We start from the raw sequence: 17,433 nt of genomic DNA on the forward strand, positions 1-17,433 counted from the left end.
CACTCCATGCTGTGTACATGCCGTATGTAACCGCACAAATCACTGAGGAGAACTGGAGCTGTTCGCGGCGTTCATCCCAAGTTTCTATCATTCATGTTCGATTTGTGTTCCCCGAAGGCTCTCCATCTGCTCTGCTGTTTCATGAGTTTCAAAGTCACTCTCTCAAGTCCACAACTTTACATTCAATACGTAGTGATCAGGTGAAAGCAGTTGGGTGTTCTCAGCAGATTCCTAAACTCATCGTGAAGGAACAAACGCAGTGTCTACAGATAACCTGATAAACAGTAGACGGGAGGTAGGTAGGTACCTACCCGAAACAGCCAGTGACCCCGGAGTAACCTCCACCGAACCCCATCTTGCAACTCCATTCGAGTTCAATTACCCGCTACCCTGGTCGCTGTACTTTACCCTACCTCTAGGGGTCTTTGTAAGTGACGGCAGTGCGGGGCAGCTCGTACCTGGATTCGTGGGGCAACTACTCCAAGATTGACGAGAGCTCCCTTTTCATTACCTTACCCTTCTTCCCCCCTCTGGGCTCCCACATTCTAGCCCATCTTCCACCTTCCTTCCATCTCCTTTCCGGTCCTCAATCAGCTGGTCCGGTTCTCAAGATACTCCCCCCCAAAAACTCAACATCACAATGTCCGGACCCGTCCCCATCGCCAACTCGCTCGAGGACATCTACACCCGTGATGCCCTTGACACGCAAACGAAACGATGGAACAACCTTCTCTCCAAGTTTGAGTCCACCTACGGCCACCAGCCCGAGTTCGTATCTCGCTCTCCGGGCCGAGTGAACATCATCGGCGAACACATCGACTACTCTTTGTACTCTGTGCTTCCTATGGCCATCACTGCCGACACCATCATTGCCGTCTCAACACACCTACCAGCTCCCAAGGAAGGAACCTTTAGGATCCAGATCGCCAACGTGCTGGACTCCAAGTTCAAGTCGCGCGAGTTCGACATTCCCTATGATTCCGTCGACATCGACGCCACCGTTCACGAATGGACCAACTACTTCAAGTCGGGCCTACGCGGGGCGTTGGAGCTGTTGCGCAAGAAGCACGGGGCCAACTTCAAGCCCAAGAGCATGCAAATTCTCATGGACGGCACCGTCCCGGCTGGTGGAGGACTCAGTTCAAGTGCTGCGTTTGTCACGGCTAGTGCTTTGGCCGTCATGGCGGCCAATGGAGAGCAGACGGTTGACAAGAAGGAATTGACGGAGCTGGCTATTGTCAGTGAGAGAGCCGTTGGTGTGAACTCTGGAGGGTATGTCAAAACATCCAACTATAGATTTCACACAAGAACATAAAACTGACACCATGTCGCAGAATGGATCAATCCGCCTCCGTCTTCTCCGAGCGTGGTTCCGCCCTGTTCGTCTCCTTCACGCCCACCCTCCTCGCCCGCCCCGTCTCCTTTCCACCCACCACCCCCGAACTCACCTTCCTGATCGCCCAATCCTTCGTCACAGCCGACAAGTTCGTCACCGGCCCCATCCACTACAACCTCCGCGTCGTCGAATGCACGCTCGCAGCCGCCTACCTCAACGCCGTGCTCAACCCTCCCGGCACTTTATTGCCCGGCGACGCCTCTCCCCTAGGCATTTCCCTTCAAGGGTTCCACGAAACCTATTTCGCCCTCTCCGAGCATAACTCGGGCGCCACGTCGAGTAAATCCGTTACTGAACAGCTCGAACACCTGCTCGAGCTAACCAAACAAACCCTCACCAAGGAAGAGGGCTACACCCGCTCCGAAATCGCCGCCGTCCTAGGCCTGCCTTCCACCTCCGAACTAGACCAGAAATTCACCTCCCGTTTCCCCGTGCGCGCCGAGCGTTTCAAGCTGCGCCAACGAGCGATCCACGTCTTCAGCGAAGCGTTGCGGGTGCTCAAGCTCATGGACCTTCTTGAAACTTCCTCTTCTTCGTCATCATCATCATCATCATCATCATCATCAACAATTACAAGCACACCAAAAGACCTCAACAGCCGCCTAGGTGCCCTGCTCAACGAGACGCAGGATTCGTGTCGCGAGGTGTACGAGTGCTCATGTGAGGAGATTGATCGGATATGCGCGATTGCTCGGCAGGCGGGCAGCTACGGGAGTCGGTTGACGGGTGCGGGATGGGGTGGATGTAGTGTGCACTTGGTGCCGGCGGACAAGGTGAGTAATGTCAAGGAGGCACTAGAGAGGGAGTATTATAGCAAGTTAGAGTTGACGGAGGAGCAGAGGGAGGGGGCAGTGGTGGTTAGTAAGCCGGGGTCTGGAAGTGCGCTTTATTTGGGTGGGAAGGAAGGGTTGGCTTGATGGATGCTGAATAGGGGTTTGTGACTACTTATGAAGCCTGTGGTTGAATTAGTATGTTACATAGGGAAACCACTAAAAGTTCAATATACACTGACTGTTGGGGAAAGTGACGAAAAGACTGTGTTCTTCATCCAGTCAATTTCCCTGGTAATTGATCGCTCAACTTGTGTCTTTACAGCCATGATAGCTATCATGGTTATCGTCAAACAGTCCTAGAATATATACACGGAAAAACGCTATGTGAACCCCTCTCACCAATTTCACCATGAGGGGATAAAAAAAGAAAACCAGAGGAACATATATATACAAAGGCCAGAAAGGACACCAACAAGCAGTTGTAACGCCAAAACCCATGTAAATGCACACCCAGACCACGGCCCAATTCGCTGCATAGTGCCAATCGCCCAACCTGTCCCAATTTCTCGCTGGATCAATAACACGTCTCACCCAACACCATTATTCTTCCAAAAATTCACGTCTGTTCAAGTACTGACCAAAACCACCCCCGCCTTGAACGCGAGATGAGACTGGCAAAGTCCTACTGATTACCAGTGCCAGCGCCAGCGCCAGCAGCCCTCCGATTAGACCTTTGTCCTCCTCCTCCTTCTCCCCCCCTTTTTCTCACAATTCTCCGCGCCTTCTTCGCTTGCACATTCCTGTACTTGGCATACAGCTCAAACACGTCCCTGATCACCACGAACAGACAGCCACCAGCCAGACTGCGTCCCCATCTCTGTTGCAGCAGACCGCCGGGCCCTCCTTGCATGATTTTTCCACTCCTAAAGAACCCCGACGTGACAATGGCCTTGGGTGGGGAAGTCCACGACCTCGGTAGTGAGAGGCGGAGAAGCTCGCCCATGCCGTACGAGATGAAGGGGAAGAGAAGAGAGGTGACTACGTTGTTGGTGAGATCGGTGAAGGAAACCAGGGGGAGTTCCACGCCGTCTTGGTCGTCGTCGTTCCTTTCCCGTGCTGCGGGCTGTGGGGGTGGAGCTGCTGCTGCTGGCGCGGGCGCTGGCGCGGGCGCTGGCACTGCTGGGGCCGGGATGCGAGCCTCGGCTTCTGCTGCTTGGGCTGGTGCTGCTGGCGCGGGCGCTGGCACTGCTGGGGCCGGGATGCGAGCCTCGGCTTCTGCTGCTTGGGCTGGTGCTGCTTGGGCTGGTGCTACTTGGGCTGGTGCTGCTTGGGCTGGTGCTGCTTGGGCTGGTGCTGCTTGGGCTGGTGCTGCTTGGGCTGGTGCTGCGTGGGCTGGTGCTGCGTGGGCTGGTGCCGCTTGGGCTGGTGCTGGTTCGGGTGGAGCTGGTCGTGGTTGTGGTTGTAGACCCCCTTCCCAAACCATACCAATTGGTACGCCTTGATACTGTGGAGGCACATCCCAAAGCCCACCTGATGCACCGTCGATGGCAGTGGGAATCTCCTCATTGTGAGGCCCCGGACGGTGAAGGTCGGAGAATAGGAAATCATCGAAGTCGAAGCCATGGTTACCGTTGACGGCATTATTGTTGACGGCATTGTTGTTGACGGCATTAGCGCCTACTTCGAAGTCGGAGCCATCGTTATCGTTGACGGCATGAGCGCCTAGTTCCCAAGGATCATCTAGATTTGCTTCGTTCTGGTCTGGGGGGTTGATGAGGGCAATCCAAGCGGTGCGGCCCAGGTCTAGGAGATCGGACATGCTGAAGCGGCTTCCACGGTCTTGATTTCCATTGTTGTTGTTGTTTCCGGCCTCGGATTCGCCGGCGGCACTATCGATGGGCTGAAGGCTGCTTTCGAGACCCCGTAGAGCCCGGTTGAGGCGATCGTCGATCGGGCTTAGCCAGTAATTGTAGAATCTGATATAACTCATATGTAGATAAGGCATCATAACCATTGCCCACGTGGGTGAGGGCGGCCATGTTGGGTGATCGTCCTGGGTTATGAGTGCCAAGCCGTACTGATGAGGTGAAAGGTTAGAGTCAGCATCGACCGTGGAGATAGGATGAGGAAAAGGGTTGACAAACCATGGCGGAGAATGGAACAAAAAAGAAATTAGCCAGGAACGGCAAAGCTCGACTAAGGACGACGGCCGGAGCAATGGATGATAGCGACCACAGCCTCATCATTATTCTCCCTACTCGCGCACTTCTTGCCACGGGTACGGCAACAGCTTGACCGGGAGTAATCTGAAGGCCGACCCACCCGAGTGCAGTCTCGTAGCCAGCAAACCAGGAGGCAGCGACAACACCGTATGTAGCAGAGCTGGCAAAGGTACCGCTCACGGCCATGGACGCGAGGATAATGGGCGACACCTTGCTGAACTGCGAATGTATCGTATCGCGCAGAGCCACGACAAAGTCAAAGGGCTCCTCGACCTTGAAGGGAGCCTTGCACTGCGGACAAGTCACGTCGTCACGGCTGTTCCGCTTTTGGATCTCTTCGTACCATCGTATAAGGCATGTCTCGTGGACGGGCAAACTGCATGTACAAGGATGGATGACCGGTTCGGTAGTGTGTTCGCCTTCATCCTCGTAACAGATGCAGCATCGCTTGAAGTTGTCTGTGTTGGAACGTGTGAGGTTATTTGGTACGGGGTCTGGGCCGGCTCGTGAGCTGGTGCTTGGCGTCGCCATCTTGGGCTTGGTCGGGTGTGAGGGAGGAATGATTCGGTAACCGTCGTGGTCGTCGCCGTTATCGCTACAATATACAAGCAGTGGAAATGGTTATGGATTAATATCGAGACAGCGGGAACAGCAGAACCTGGCGTGGTTCAGGTCAGCAGACCGCCTTGTTATATCCGCAGAGAAGACATAAGTAGGTATGTACCGACAAGAAGGAGTGGACGACGGACGGTGGAAAGCAGCGCCGTCAACCTAATAGAAGGCGGGAGCGAAGCCCGAGCTGTGAAGGCTGTTTTTTTTTAAAAAGAATAAAAAATTAGGGCGCTGTCTTGAACCGCAATCGCAACCGCGACGGACTGTCAACGGGGCGTTGCGTTGTGCATTTCACATGCGTGACATCAGCGAGGCTCCACCCAACGGCACCGGGAGCGCATCGCAATGGAACCCCAAGGGTTCGGGTTTTGGTGGTGGGGGATCTGTACAGTTAAGCGCGTGCTGCGATGCTTATCCGGGCCCGGCTTTCATCGTCTACTACACATCATTTTTTGTAGAAGCTTAAGCCAGCCGCTGACCCCGCAGTTGCCCTCGTCTGCAAGGATATTGTACACTGGGCGATTGGGCGTTTGATTGCCCGCCCCATCCAATTCTAGAAGCGTCCCGCTGTTGCAGCCCCTCTGCCATCCCCTCCATTCGGACCAGTGTGCTGTACCTACCCATTCCCCCATTGTACAGACCGCCCGCCCGCCCGCCCGCATCCGTCTTTCTTGTCAGGTCATATCTCTTAAGGTACCCCGTGGCCCAACCAAAATAACCCAATACTCAAACTTCACGACATTATTTCTCTCTCTTTTAGATACCCCTAGATCGACAACGCTCACATCATACACAAGATGGTACGCCATATCAACTTCCCTCCGTTTCCTCGAACTAGATGAAAGCTAACCCTGCTCCTCCGCCTCTCAAACAGACGACAACAAAGCAGCGCCTCGCGCTCGCCATCTGCGACTTCCTCAACACCTCCTTGACCGACGGCACCCTCCAAGCCGACGACAAGGACAACATCGACATTGCCGTCAACTGCATCGGCGAGGCCTTTGGTGTCGACCCCTCCGATAAGGCCGCCGTGACCGAGGCCATCGGCTCCCAGAACCTGCTCCAGATCTACTCCGTCTACGAGAAGCTCAAGCAAACCAAGCCCGCCGCCGCCTCTGCCTCTTCCACCACCTCCTCCTCTTCCGCCGCCCCTGCTGCGGCCAGCACCAGCAGCAATGGCCCCACAGAAGAAGACAAGAAGCAAGCCGAATCCCTCAAGTCCAAAGGCAACGCCGCCATGGCCCAAAAGGACTACCCAACCGCCATCGACTTCTACACCCAGGCGCTCACTCTAAACCCAGGCAACGCCGTCTACCTGTCCAACCGCGCGGCCGCCCACTCTGCCGCGCGCGACCACGAGTCCGCTCGCGCCGATGCCGAGGCCGCCGTCGCCATCGACCCCAAGTACACCAAGGCGTGGAGCCGCCTGGGCCTTGCGCGCTTCGCCCTCGGCGATGCTAAGGGCGCCATGGAGGCGTACCAGAAGGGTATTGAGTACGAGGGCAACGGCGGTAGTGAGGCCATGAAGAAGGGATTTGAGACGGCCAAGAGGAGGGTTGAGGAGCTCGAGGCTCAGAATGATGCGCCTGCCGCCCGTGGCGGTGCCGGTGGTGCCGGTGGCATGCCTGATTTGAGCAGCTTGGCGAGCATGTTCGGCGGTGGTGGTGGTGGTGCGGGCACTGGCGCTGGCGCCGGTGCTGGTGGTGGTGGTGGTGGCATGCCCGATTTTGGCTCCATCATGAACAACCCCATGTTCGCCCAGATGGCCCAGAACCTCATGAGCAACCCCGACATGATGTCCAACCTTATGAACAACCCCCGTCTCAGGGAAATGGCGAACCAGTTCCAGGGCGGCGGTGGTCTGCCTGACATGTCTTCGCTTATGAACGATCCCAACATTGCCGATTTGTAAGTCTATTCCTTTGATTCTTCTTAGCTTCTGGGAGTTCAAACACACTAACAAGATTGATAGGGCGCGCTCGTTCATGGGTGGTGGTGGTGCTGGCGGTGCCGGTGGTGCTGGCGGAAGGTAACGAGCTGATAGAAGTGTTGAGGGATGATTTATGATTCTTGCAGCATTTCTTTACCCGCTTAGCTCAGGTATAATAAAACAAGTTGGCATAGTATGAGTCCAGTGTACAAGCAGGCCATGAGTCTAGTCTACGATTGGATTTCATGCTCTCCTTTTAAAGGCTGAACTATACTTTTTGTGCTCTACAGGGTCCCTGCGCTGATGCATGAGCTTCACGAGGACCCCCAACTTGTCTGCGATTTTGAACTTCGAATACATCAATGTATTCAAGAGCCTCTCAGGCTACTAGCCCCTATTTCGAGTATTGAATCTACCACCCATACCTTATATACAATTCCCAACAAAACACTAAACAATCCCATTTTCCCCTGTCAACCATCCAGCTGATTAAACCATCCCTCATACTCCGCAATCCGCAAATGTTGAATGTCCCTAACCCTTGATTATCCCTTTCCAACCCTCTATTTTGATCATCTCTGCTGACGTTTTCTACGTGTACCTGTTTCTGTCTTGTCCGGTTTCATCGTCCCATCAAATCATTGCTTAACCAACCCAGCGTCTAGCGCTCCTGAACATCCTCAACCAAGGGCCGAACTCGCCCCACTGGGCAAGCTGGTCCTCGGGAGCGTAGCTCGTCACACCAGCCATGATGGTTCTCTCAGGGTGAGGCATCATGGCCAGGACACGGCCATCCCTGCTGGCCACACCGGCAATACCAGCCGGGCTGCCGTTGGGGTTGAAGGGGTACTCCTCCGTGACGTTCAGGCGGTTATCGACGTAGCGGATGGGGATACCGTTCTGCTCAGTGAGCGCCTGGAAGTCAGCCTGCGAGTCGAACTCGGCGCGGCCCTCGCCGTGGGAGACGACGATAGGAAGGCTGGATCCGCCCATGCCGTTGAAGAAGACCGAGTTTTTGGTTGCCTCTCCTTCCTCGATCTTGACCATGCTGTAGCGGGCCTCGAACTGGGCCGAGGCGTTCTGCACAAACGTGGGGAAGTGCTCGGCGCCGGGGATCAGCGACCGGAGACGGGAAAGCATCTGGCAGCCGTTGCAGACGCCCAAGCTGAAGGTGTCCTTGCGGTTGAAAAAGGCCTCGAGCTCGGCGCGGGCCTTCTCGTGCAGCAGAATGGACTTGGCCCAACCCTGGCCGGCGCCGAGGACGTCACCGTACGAGAAGCCACCGCAGGCGGCAAGACCGACGAAGTCGGCGAGCGAGCGGCCGTTGATGATGTCGGTCATGTGAACGTCCACCGCATCGAAGCCAGCGGCACGGAAGGCGAAGGCCATTTCGGCGTAGCCGTTGACACCCTGCTCTCTGAGGATGGCAACACGAGGCGTCTTGCCGAAGAAGCCAGTGATGGAGGCAGTGAAGGGAACGATGTTCTCGGCGGGAGAATAGGTAAGGGTGTAGGAGAGACCGGGGTCTTGAGAGTCGAGGATAGCAGCATACTCAGAGTCGGCACACGCCGGGGTGTCTCTCAACTTCTGCATCTCGTACGAGGTCTTGCTCCACCACTGCTGCATCTCAGCCCGGTCAAGGGTCACGAAGGGCTTGCCCTCGCCGTAGCGAATGGCAAGTGTCTGCTTGGCAGTGGGCAGAACGACACCAATCTTGCGAATCAGGCCAGCAGGAGGGCCGCAAGTGGCGAAGCAGCGCTTGAAGTTGGTCTCGTCCTCGGCACGAACCTGGAAGACGGCACCAAGCTCCTCGTTGAAGAGCGCATCGGTAAGATCGGCCAAGCTTCCGGACTTGGAAACGCCGTCCAAAGTCAAGTCGACGCCGCAGCGACCGGCGAACATCATCTCGGCAACAGTAGTGATCAAACCACCATCGGACCTGTCATGGTAGGCAAGGACGACGCCGCTCTCGTGGAGCTGCGCAAGAGCATCGAAGTAGTCCTTGAGGAGATCCACATCGCGCACATCAGGCGCCTCGTGGCCAATCGCGCCGAAGGACTGAGCAAGAGCAGAGCCACCCAGAGCCTTGAAGCCCTTGGCCAAGTCGACGAACAGGAGAACAGTCTCGCCAACTTCTTCCACGCGACGAAGCTGAGGGGTCCATGTAGTGCGAACGTCCTCAACGGTGGTAAAGGCGGAGATAACGACGGAAACAGGAGCAGTGACGCTCTTCTTGACCTCGCCATCCTTCCAGGATGCCTTCATAGAGGTCGAGTCCTTTCCAACGGGGATGCTGATGCCGAGCTCAGGGCACAGCTCCATACCAATGGCCTCGACGGCCTCGTAAAGAGCGGCACCCTCACCAGGGTGATTCACAGCGGCCATCCAGTTGGCGGAAAGCTTGACGCGCCTGAGATCACCACGCTGGGACCCGGCCTTGATATCGGCAGCACCAAGGTTCAACAAACTTTCGGCGACCGCCATTCTAGCAGAAGCAGCAGGAGAAATGAGAGCAAGAGTGGGCTTCTCACCCATAGCCATGGCCTCGCCACCCTTGACGCCGTTAAGACCAAACGAGGAGAGGGTGACAGCGACATCGGCAACGGGAACCTGCCAAGGACCAACCATCTGATCACGCACGGTTAGACCACCGACTGTACGGTCACTGATGGTGATCAGGAAGGACTTGGAGCCAACAGATGGCAGCCAGAAGACACGCTGAACGGCTTGTCTGAGGAGATCTTCGTCGCTAGTCGACTCGCCAAAGGCCTCCTTCAGGCTGGCAACAGGGTTGAAAGCAGGCCACTGGGGCTTCTTAGAAGTAACAATGCGCTCAAGCTTACGTCCCTTGGGGAAGAGGACATCCATGGGGACATCAATAGGACGGGGGTACTCGTTGGACTGCTTGTCGCTCAAGATGAGCTTGGAAACACCATCGGCCTCCTTGGTGATGACAGTTCCGACGTCAGAGAAGCCGCAACGTTCCCTCTCTATTAGGTTTGTCAGAACTACCAGCATATACAAACAACTCGAGGTAGGGGTGTGAACTTACGGCAAATGCTAGTGAAACGCTCCATACTATCGGGGTTGACGAGCAAGACGTAACGCTCCTGGGCCTCGTTACACCAGATCTGAAGAGGGCTCATGCTCTTGTCGACACACTCGACCTCGCGCAGCTCGAATCTGCCACCAAAGCCAGCATCCTTCACCAGCTCAGGCAAGGCATTCGAAAGACCACCAGCACCCACATCGTGGATCATGGCGATAGGGTTCTGGACGCCAAGAGCAACGCAGGTGTTGATGACCATCTGGGCGCGTCTCTCCATTTCAGGATTGCCGCGCTGAACACTGTCGAAATCAAGGTCGGCGTTACCTTCGCCAGAGTCGTTGCTCGAAGCGGCACCACCGCCCAGGCCGATAAGCATAGCGGGGCCACCGAGGACAATAACGTGGGCGCCCTCTTGCACGTCGGATGGGTTCTTGAGCGCATGGTCCTCCCTAACGGTACCAACACCACCAGCAATCATGATGGGCTTGTGGTAACCGCGGAACTCGCCCTCTGCCTTGGTGTCATCGGCGGTAAGGAGGGTGCGGAAGGTACCAGTAAGGCAGGGACGGCCAAACTCGTTGTTGAAGCGGGCGCTACCGATGGGAGCTTCCAGCATGATATCCAAAGCGCTGGCATAGTGGGCCGGGCGGCCGACGTCAATCTCCCACGGGGCAGTGTGATCAGGAATGTGCAGGTCAGAGACCCAGAAGCCGCAAAGACCAGCCTTGGGCGTGGAGCCTCTACCAACGGCACCTTCGTCACGAATCTCACCACCAGAGCCAGTGGCGGCACCGGGGAAAGGCGCAATAGCAGTGGGGTGGTTGTGTGTTTCGACCTTGGCCAGAACATGAATCAACTCCTTGTTCAACTTCCACGAGCCGGTCGAATAGTCGGGAGACCAGAAGTTGACGTGGTCGCCCTCCATGACGGCAGCATTGTCGCTGTAAGCCGAGACAGTGAAGTCGGGGGTGACCTTGTGGGTGTTTCTGATCATCTCAAAAAGGCTCTTGCCCTTGGAGATGCCATCAATGGTCCAGTTGGCATTGAACTGCTTATGACGGCAGTGCTCAGAGTTGACCTGAGCGAACATGAAGAGCTCAACATCATGAGGCGGGCGACCGAGCTGGGAGAACTTCTCGACCAGGTACTCAATCTCGGACTGGTCAAGCGCCAAACCGCGCTCTTTGTTGTATTCTTGGAGGACCTGAATAGGGTCCTTGCCAGGGGCGAAGATATCGACGACTTCCAGAGTCTGGGGCTGGCCCTCGGCAAACATGGTGACCAAGTCGGGGGCGTCGGCCGAGAAGGTCTCGGTCATGCGGTCGTGCAGAACATCGCGGAAGGTGATGTTCTTGTCGTTGAAGGGCTGCTCAAACTCAATGTGAACGAGACGGCCACGCTCAATGCGATGGATGTCCTTCTCGAAGCCGCAGACCTGGGCAATGCTGGTGGCCTTGGAGCTCCATGGCGACAGGTAGCGAGGGGTCACATACCACTTGCGCCCATAGCCGATGTGTGTAAGATGGGGGGCGGCCTGGTCGGAAGCGAGAGGAAGAAGCTGGGCGAGCTTCTGCTGGGCGGCACTGGCATCGCCAGCGATGTGCGCATAATAGACCCAGACACCCGAGACGGACGAGACCTTGATGGGGGCGGTCTTGTTAATTTGCTCCTGCAGCTTGACGGCCTCGGAGGCCGTGAAGCAGGAGCCGCCCGTAAGAGTAAGGAACTCCATTGTTGGATGGAGGGGGGAGGCGCAACGGCGCAAAATACCCAAGAGAAATGTAGGTATATGGGTTGGTGAGATTGGTGAGTTGGGAGGTTTTGGATTGGCACACAGCCAAACGCTTCTCCAAAAGAGGAGAGAGGCGTTCGGGAGGAAAAAGATCTTCCAAAAATTCGATGCGAGTCGGCAGAGAGGCGAGACAGGAGTCCAGTCACGGTACGATGGTGGGGTGATAAGATAAGGAAACACAATGGGAGTCACACACTTACAAAGTGATGGGAGTTTCAGGGTTGCGATGGTCTCGTTACAGTATCATCCCATCATGCTTGGGTTCAAAATTTTAGGTGGGGCTGTTTTATCAGAACTTCGAGCTGCTGATTGGACGGAACACTGAGCGAGCGCTCCGTTTGGAGTACCGCTTGTGGTCCGCTGATCGGCGAATCTGGCCGCCTTGTATGGCATTGGACCTGCGCGGTTCATCTCGGTCGACGGGGATGTCCTCCGCCGTTAACCGTACCGTCTAGTCTCCGGACCGGACAGGTGATGAGTTCGCCTGGCCGAGTCCGGCTTCATCTGCCACTCCGCATCGAGTCGTTACTTCCGTCAACGTCGTTCTAGAACAGACCCGTCGATGACATTGACTTCGGGCTCATCCTGTTCGTTTATCCAAAGAAACCCAAATGACGTCACTTTCGTTGGGGCTGGTCTTCCGAATTTCACATCAAAAAAGGGCGGGAGTTTCAAGTCAGTTTGAACAGTACAAGTAGTGTAGCACAGCATTGATTCTCCGGACCTCCCAACCTCAATGCCTCATCAACCAGCCGTGGAAACACGGTACATTCGACGTCCGTCTTGAAGGGGGCAGGCACACAGTCTTGCAATGCAAGCGCGTGTCAAGCGATTCGACGTGGAGGACATCCGAGCCACAACCCTAACCCTCCACATCGCGCGTCTCGAGAAAGTTTGCCCTGATTCCAGGTCAGCTTCTTGCCACCAAAGCACCGAGGACTGCACATCAGGCTGCCTTTGATTTCTGCAGAAGGAGAAGTACATCATGTGTAATTCCCTGGAAATCCAAGTCTGCTTACCAGCTGTCCCAAGGGTTAATGGTGCCAGAGGTGTCCGCGGCACGGCACTATGACAGCTGGGAGAATGGGCTGTCAGGCCTTCAACCCTGATGCGACATACTACCTCTGGTTGCAAGATAACAAAGCGTTACGACCATCTCGAAATAGGTATTCCTTGAAGAAACATTGTACGCCGTAGCAAGGCTGTTTCCCGTCTGGCCACATCACGTTGCAGATCTGCCGCGATGTGCTTCACTCTTTTTCACGACTCGCGACTTCATCTTTTACACCGTGGAGAAGACTCTTTCTATGACAGGCAACATTCCAGGCCAATACCAACAATTATGCAAACACATAGGTATCGGGTGTATTTGAGGACTCACTTAGATGTCGAAATACACCAAGAGAGGCTCTTGCTCATCACTTACGACTTGAACAGCCTCTATCGCTTCCAAGAAGCTGGGACAAAGAGCGCTCGTTGTTCTGCCGTCGGTTTCCTCAAGCTTCACCTGGAATTTGTACTTTGATCCCTTTCGAGAATGATTGATGACCGGCAGTCAGCGAGCCCTTCCTTGCTGGTCATATGTCTTCCGAAATCTATCCACGTCGAGAGGACGCGATCCCAAGGGGCTTTAGTATATGCGGACTTTGGGTCACGATCCAAGGTTCCATCACATCACCAGCTTGAAATTGGATTGTGAAGCGAGTGTATAAATGCATTCATAGGTAGGTATTCAATACAGCGGGACTGCTGCTGTCGAGTGTCCCTGCAGAAATTCAGGGGATAATGGGCCCTCTCCCGCCCCCTCCCCTTCCTCCAAGAAAATCAGTTTTTCTCCCCGAAATGCAATGCCGCTATGACTCGAGAATCGGACTCACCCATTGTGAAAGCTTAAGCGACTGTCTGTTCGCATAGATTTGAGGTTCGGAAGAATTTAAAAAACGCGGTTACGGTGTCTTGTCCACTAGCTACAATACCTCAACCCACTCGCTAATTCGAGGAGGTATGCAACCTCGAGGGGCCATACAATTTAACAGCAATCATTTTTCGCAATCTTTGTTTATATCATACATTTAGTTTAGAGCCGTAAGGTTTGGATGTCAGAGACCCCAAAAATGGTTCCCAAGAGGACAGATAAGAGGCATCTAGTATGCTGTCGACATGTGCTTTTTGGGGGTCTGATAATGTATTGGATTGAATGATAGTCATACCGAATGCAAGAAATGGAAACTACAAGTTGGCAAAGCAAGAGGAACCACGAGATGTCAAGTTGTTATTTTCGGAGCGAAACGTGTCCTATTTAACTGCACTCGGCACGTCATTATAGTTTCATGCTCGGTGGAATTTCAAGGCGTGCTTCCACCGTGTTGATCGAACAAAGGTTCACGAACAATTCCTTCGCATAGACTGCTGGGACTCTTTTTGCACCCTTTCCCTTCTTTGCCTGTAAAAGTTCTGGAGAAACGAAGGTGACCATTTCTTTCCGCGCTGGATTACTTCCGATCCCCAGCACTCTTTAGCCACAACCTGGCAAGACCTGAAGGCTTGATCTGGTTACAGTTGACGGACAACACGGCACGATCTGGGTGAACAACTCAGTAGTTGCAAGCTGGGAGACCGAATTCCAGGGACAAAACTGAACCGAACTGCATCATGCGCCCCTCCGTTCCATTTTTTTTGATACGGGCATAATGTCGCAGAAGAAATGGCTGATTCCAAACACTGCCGCTGAGACTGCTAATATGCCGGAGGTACTGCAGTTAAGGAAAACAAAGAAATCAAGTGAAAGTAATCCAAACCCGCCCGCATGTTCTGATCTCGTTACATGCGTGTACCTATAAGAGCAACCTCAAGGCCAGATAAACCTTCCATCACTCAGACCGTCTTTCCTTTTCCATTTCCGAAACTACTTCCCTATTCCTGCTCATATCATACCTACATCATCAAACTTTACTTGTCAAAACGACTTACCAACGCTTTGAAGCACATCTTCTCATACATCATGGTGTCCGCAACCAAGAAGCCGGTGTCGGCGATGTCAGCAAAGAACTCCACCAGACACCGAAAGGTCTCTCACAAGGTTACGAAGACTATCGCCACGGCCAAAAGCCAGGTGATATCTAACAAGGCGATGAAAATTAGGACCAAGAGCTGTAAGTTGCAACCTCGGGTTTTTTTTCTTTTTTTTTTTTGTTGGGTTGTTTTCCCCGCTTTCCCTTTTCCATTTCATTATCTTGTCCTGATTTGTTCCCCTCTTCTCTGACAATGTAAAAATGTCCACACTTCTACTTCGTCCCGTTTTGGAAGAATTTCCCGCTTTAATGAATTTATCAAGTGCAGAAAGCAACTCGGTACCATCGTTCGCTTGTTCCTCATGCCAGCATCTTGTTAGCTATGCTTTTCAGTGCAGTAACATCCAGTTGAACATGGTAATCTTTTTCTGCTGTTATCCGTACAGGAAGCCAGCATGGTGTTTGTTCCCCCGTGACAATTTTACTGGTGTTGATCCTACCTGCGCTCCTTGCCTTTCCGATCCTTTCCAGATTCTTACGGAGTTGTCGCATGTTACTTTCTACTACGTCTCGGTCTTGCTGTTCGACCGATTTCCTGAGAGCTTCGAGCTGGTATAAACAATTAGCTTGCACGATCAGCACAGTTGATGGCGGTATTCTTTTCTTCTTTAGTTGTGTTGGTCAACGGAGTGTAATGCGGCTAAATCAGAGCTGACAATCCTAATAGGGAAAGACATGCCATCGCCTAAGCGAAGGCGAAGGATAAATGCCATGGTCGACGAGCTCAGGCTCCAAGGAAATGTCAAGATGCCAAAGCCGGGCAAGTCGACTTACAAGGCTGGCGGAGGTGAGAGGGTGCGGGTACGTCCCCACATCTGTTTGATTCCCAGAGACTGGGAGCCAATCACATGGCATACCGCATGTGGGGTCTGTGAAGATTTCCCGAGTCCGCGCCGTTCTCAATTCGGTCGAATCTCGAAAACGCCGCCGGGACACTGACTGTGGAAAACAGCTAGTCAAGGCGGCCTCGACCCTTCCAACTCCACCACTCACTCCTCCCGTTCTCTCCAAACCCACCGGCTCCGCGTCCCAGTCGAAAGGTGATTTGAAACCAAAACGTCCGACGCCCGAGAAAAAGCGATCGGTGTCGAAACGGGACGTAGAGCGCTTCTTCTTGAGGTAGTGGAACGTCGACCACCACCACCACCACCATTGTGCGCAACCGAAGTGACAAGAAATACACGAAAGTACACAAACAAGCACACGACGACGCGAAAACACCCCAATACACGCACCCATCATGTCCTCAACATTCACATCCCTCCGTGGCCTCGCCACCCGCCTCTTCGCCGGCGGCGCGCGTCCCTCGCCATCATCCCTCCTCCTCCCCAACAAGCCCGCGACCGCCGCCCTCCCCACCGCGATCCAACACCAACAAACCGCTTCCTACGCGAGCAAGGGCAAGAGCGGTCCCCCAGCCGGCATGTTCTCCGGCCAAAAGGCCGGCAGCAAGAAATCCAAAGGACCCAAGCAAGTCGACCCGCGTATCATCAACATCCTGCGACACTTTGCCGTCCTCTCGCCCAAGCGGATCCCCCCACCCCTCCGGTTCGGCCGCAACAGGTACCTGCGCCACTGGACGATCCATCGCGCCTGGCTTCTCTTCCGTCGCCAGCAGCGCGAGCAGCGCGAGCGCATCTTGATGCAGCAGCACCAGAGCATGAGCAATGCGTGTGAGGAGCTTCGCAACACAGAGGGTCCCGGAACAAGGGAGACGGGATACCTGTATCGTGTGGCGATGCTGAAGAATGGTGTGTATGGACTGAAGAGTATCCCGATCGAGTATGCTAGTCGGGCGTTGGTGGAGACGCCGGGTAGGCAGGCTTGGAATCACGAGTGGAAGCGGTAAACGGGATGTTTGAAAAGGTGGGGAAGGATAAGGGTCTGAGAAGGATGGAGGGACAGGCCAGTATTTGTCTGGTGTGGGTATGGGAGATATATATAACAACCTCTGGGGAAGGCATCAAGATGGAATAGTGCCAAAAGGGGGGTTTGGTTGATTGTACGAGTAGGGATAAGCAGGATTTTCCATGGATTTGCTACGTTTTTTTCCTTTGCGTCAATTCCCGGTCTTGTTCTGGCTCATGGGTTCTGATCAAGATGTCCGTCCGTCCCCGACTTTGGAACGGAACGAAATGGTGGAATCATCGTGATCCGAGGACGATCGAAAACCGCAGAGCGAGAATCATGTTGGGTCAAGGAATGGGGGTCTTGAGACACACGCAAAGGGTGGTTCTGGAAGGAGGAAAATCCGCGACTGCTATACCCTCCTGGCCAAAGCATGCTGAGAGGGGGACAGCACAGCGAGACCAACCCAAGTGCCTGTTGCCGCGTGTATTTGTATGGGTATAAGATCCGCGCTTTGGGGAAACAAGGCAATACAGGCACGCTGCTACACTAGAGAATGCCTGTTTTGATAAATCTCGTCAGCTTTCTGGATGTCTTTCAGGTTTCATATTTATGCTTGACGTTCTCCCCACCTGTTCCTGCTCTACAACTTTGCGTATGGCCGTGCTGGCATCCAGCAGCCAAGCCTCGTCCCTGACAAAGTTGTTGAGACACAAATTGGCCGGCCGAATAGGCGCAAG

General features: G+C 54.3%; 6 protein-coding genes across 6 annotated transcripts; 4 read left to right on the forward strand and 2 right to left on the reverse strand.

Moving 5' to 3' along the window:
• The first annotated feature begins 307 nt into the window (after positions 1 to 307).
• Positions 308 to 2,446, forward strand: NCU08687 (galactokinase). The gene is made up of 2 exons (XM_956673.3): positions 308 to 1,272; positions 1,335 to 2,446. Exons 1-2 carry the CDS (start codon positions 641 to 643, stop codon positions 2,311 to 2,313), a joined length of 1,611 nt encoding a protein of 536 aa, XP_961766.2. The 5' UTR covers positions 308 to 640; the 3' UTR covers positions 2,314 to 2,446.
• On the reverse strand, positions 2,436 to 5,275 carry NCU08686 (hypothetical protein). The gene is made up of 4 exons (XM_956672.2): positions 5,120 to 5,275; positions 4,314 to 5,049; positions 3,437 to 4,246; positions 2,436 to 3,367 (listed from the first exon to the last, which is right to left on the reverse strand). Exons 2-4 carry the CDS (start codon positions 4,920 to 4,922, stop codon positions 2,852 to 2,854), a joined length of 1,935 nt encoding a protein of 644 aa, XP_961765.2. The 5' UTR covers positions 4,923 to 5,049; positions 5,120 to 5,275; the 3' UTR covers positions 2,436 to 2,851.
• Positions 5,276 to 5,637: 362 nt separating this feature from the next.
• On the forward strand, positions 5,638 to 7,403 carry NCU10273 (Hsc70 cochaperone). Its single transcript, XM_001728273.2, has 3 exons — positions 5,638 to 5,803; positions 5,878 to 6,911; positions 6,976 to 7,403. Exons 1-3 carry the CDS (start codon positions 5,801 to 5,803, stop codon positions 7,034 to 7,036), a joined length of 1,098 nt encoding a protein of 365 aa, XP_001728325.1. The 5' UTR covers positions 5,638 to 5,800; the 3' UTR covers positions 7,037 to 7,403.
• On the reverse strand, positions 7,152 to 11,962 carry NCU08685 (phosphoribosylformylglycinamidine synthase). The gene is made up of 2 exons (XM_956941.3): positions 9,986 to 11,962; positions 7,152 to 9,923 (listed from the first exon to the last, which is right to left on the reverse strand). Exons 1-2 carry the CDS (start codon positions 11,712 to 11,714, stop codon positions 7,579 to 7,581), a joined length of 4,074 nt encoding a protein of 1,357 aa, XP_962034.1. The 5' UTR covers positions 11,715 to 11,962; the 3' UTR covers positions 7,152 to 7,578.
• Positions 11,963 to 14,775: 2,813 nt separating this feature from the next.
• On the forward strand, positions 14,776 to 15,968 carry NCU16832 (hypothetical protein; the record flags this gene model as incomplete). The annotated part of the gene is made up of 3 exons (XM_011396115.1): positions 14,776 to 14,926; positions 15,513 to 15,646; positions 15,798 to 15,968. The coding sequence occupies 3 exons, from the start codon at positions 14,776 to 14,778 to the stop codon at positions 15,966 to 15,968; spliced, it is 456 nt and encodes a 151-aa protein (XP_011394417.1).
• NCU16833 (hypothetical protein) lies at positions 15,797 to 17,286 on the forward strand. Its single transcript, XM_011396116.1, has one exon. It carries the CDS (start codon positions 16,086 to 16,088, stop codon positions 16,692 to 16,694), a length of 609 nt encoding a protein of 202 aa, XP_011394418.1. The 5' UTR covers positions 15,797 to 16,085; the 3' UTR covers positions 16,695 to 17,286.
• Positions 17,287 to 17,433: the final 147 nt, after the last annotated feature.

This window comes from Neurospora crassa, linkage group IV, assembly GCF_000182925.2.
Source record: "Neurospora crassa OR74A linkage group IV, whole genome shotgun sequence".
In the NCBI taxonomy this organism is placed as follows: domain Eukaryota; kingdom Fungi; phylum Ascomycota; class Sordariomycetes; order Sordariales; family Sordariaceae; genus Neurospora; species Neurospora crassa.

What these genes read in the sequence shown, in the direction of transcription:
- NCU08685 (XM_956941.3), bottom strand. Translation starts at nt 11,714, where the DNA reads ATGGAGTTCCTTACTCTTACGGGCGGCTCCTGCTTCACGGCCTCCGAG. An exon ending in GCGTTTCACTAGCATTTGCC is followed by an intron (nt 9,924 to 9,985) that starts GTAAGTTCACAC and finishes CAAACCTAATAG; the next exon opens with AGAGGGAACGTTGCGGCTTC.
- NCU10273 (XM_001728273.2), top strand. An exon ending in GATCCCAACATTGCCGATTT is followed by an intron (nt 6,912 to 6,975) that starts GTAAGTCTATTC and finishes CAAGATTGATAG; the next exon opens with GGCGCGCTCGTTCATGGGTG.
- NCU08686 (XM_956672.2), bottom strand. Translation starts at nt 4,922, where the DNA reads ATGGCGACGCCAAGCACCAGCTCACGAGCCGGCCCAGACCCCGTACCA. An exon ending in TTGTTCCATTCTCCGCCATG is followed by an intron (nt 4,247 to 4,313) that starts GTTTGTCAACCC and finishes TCACCTCATCAG; the next exon opens with TACGGCTTGGCACTCATAAC. An exon ending in CCCAAGCAGCAGAAGCCGAG is followed by an intron (nt 3,368 to 3,436) that starts GCTCGCATCCCG and finishes GCAGAAGCCGAG; the next exon opens with GCTCGCATCCCGGCCCCAGC.
- NCU16833 (XM_011396116.1), top strand. Translation starts at nt 16,086, where the DNA reads ATGTCCTCAACATTCACATCCCTCCGTGGCCTCGCCACCCGCCTCTTC.
- NCU08687 (XM_956673.3), top strand. Translation starts at nt 641, where the DNA reads ATGTCCGGACCCGTCCCCATCGCCAACTCGCTCGAGGACATCTACACC. An exon ending in GTTGGTGTGAACTCTGGAGG is followed by an intron (nt 1,273 to 1,334) that starts GTATGTCAAAAC and finishes ACCATGTCGCAG; the next exon opens with AATGGATCAATCCGCCTCCG.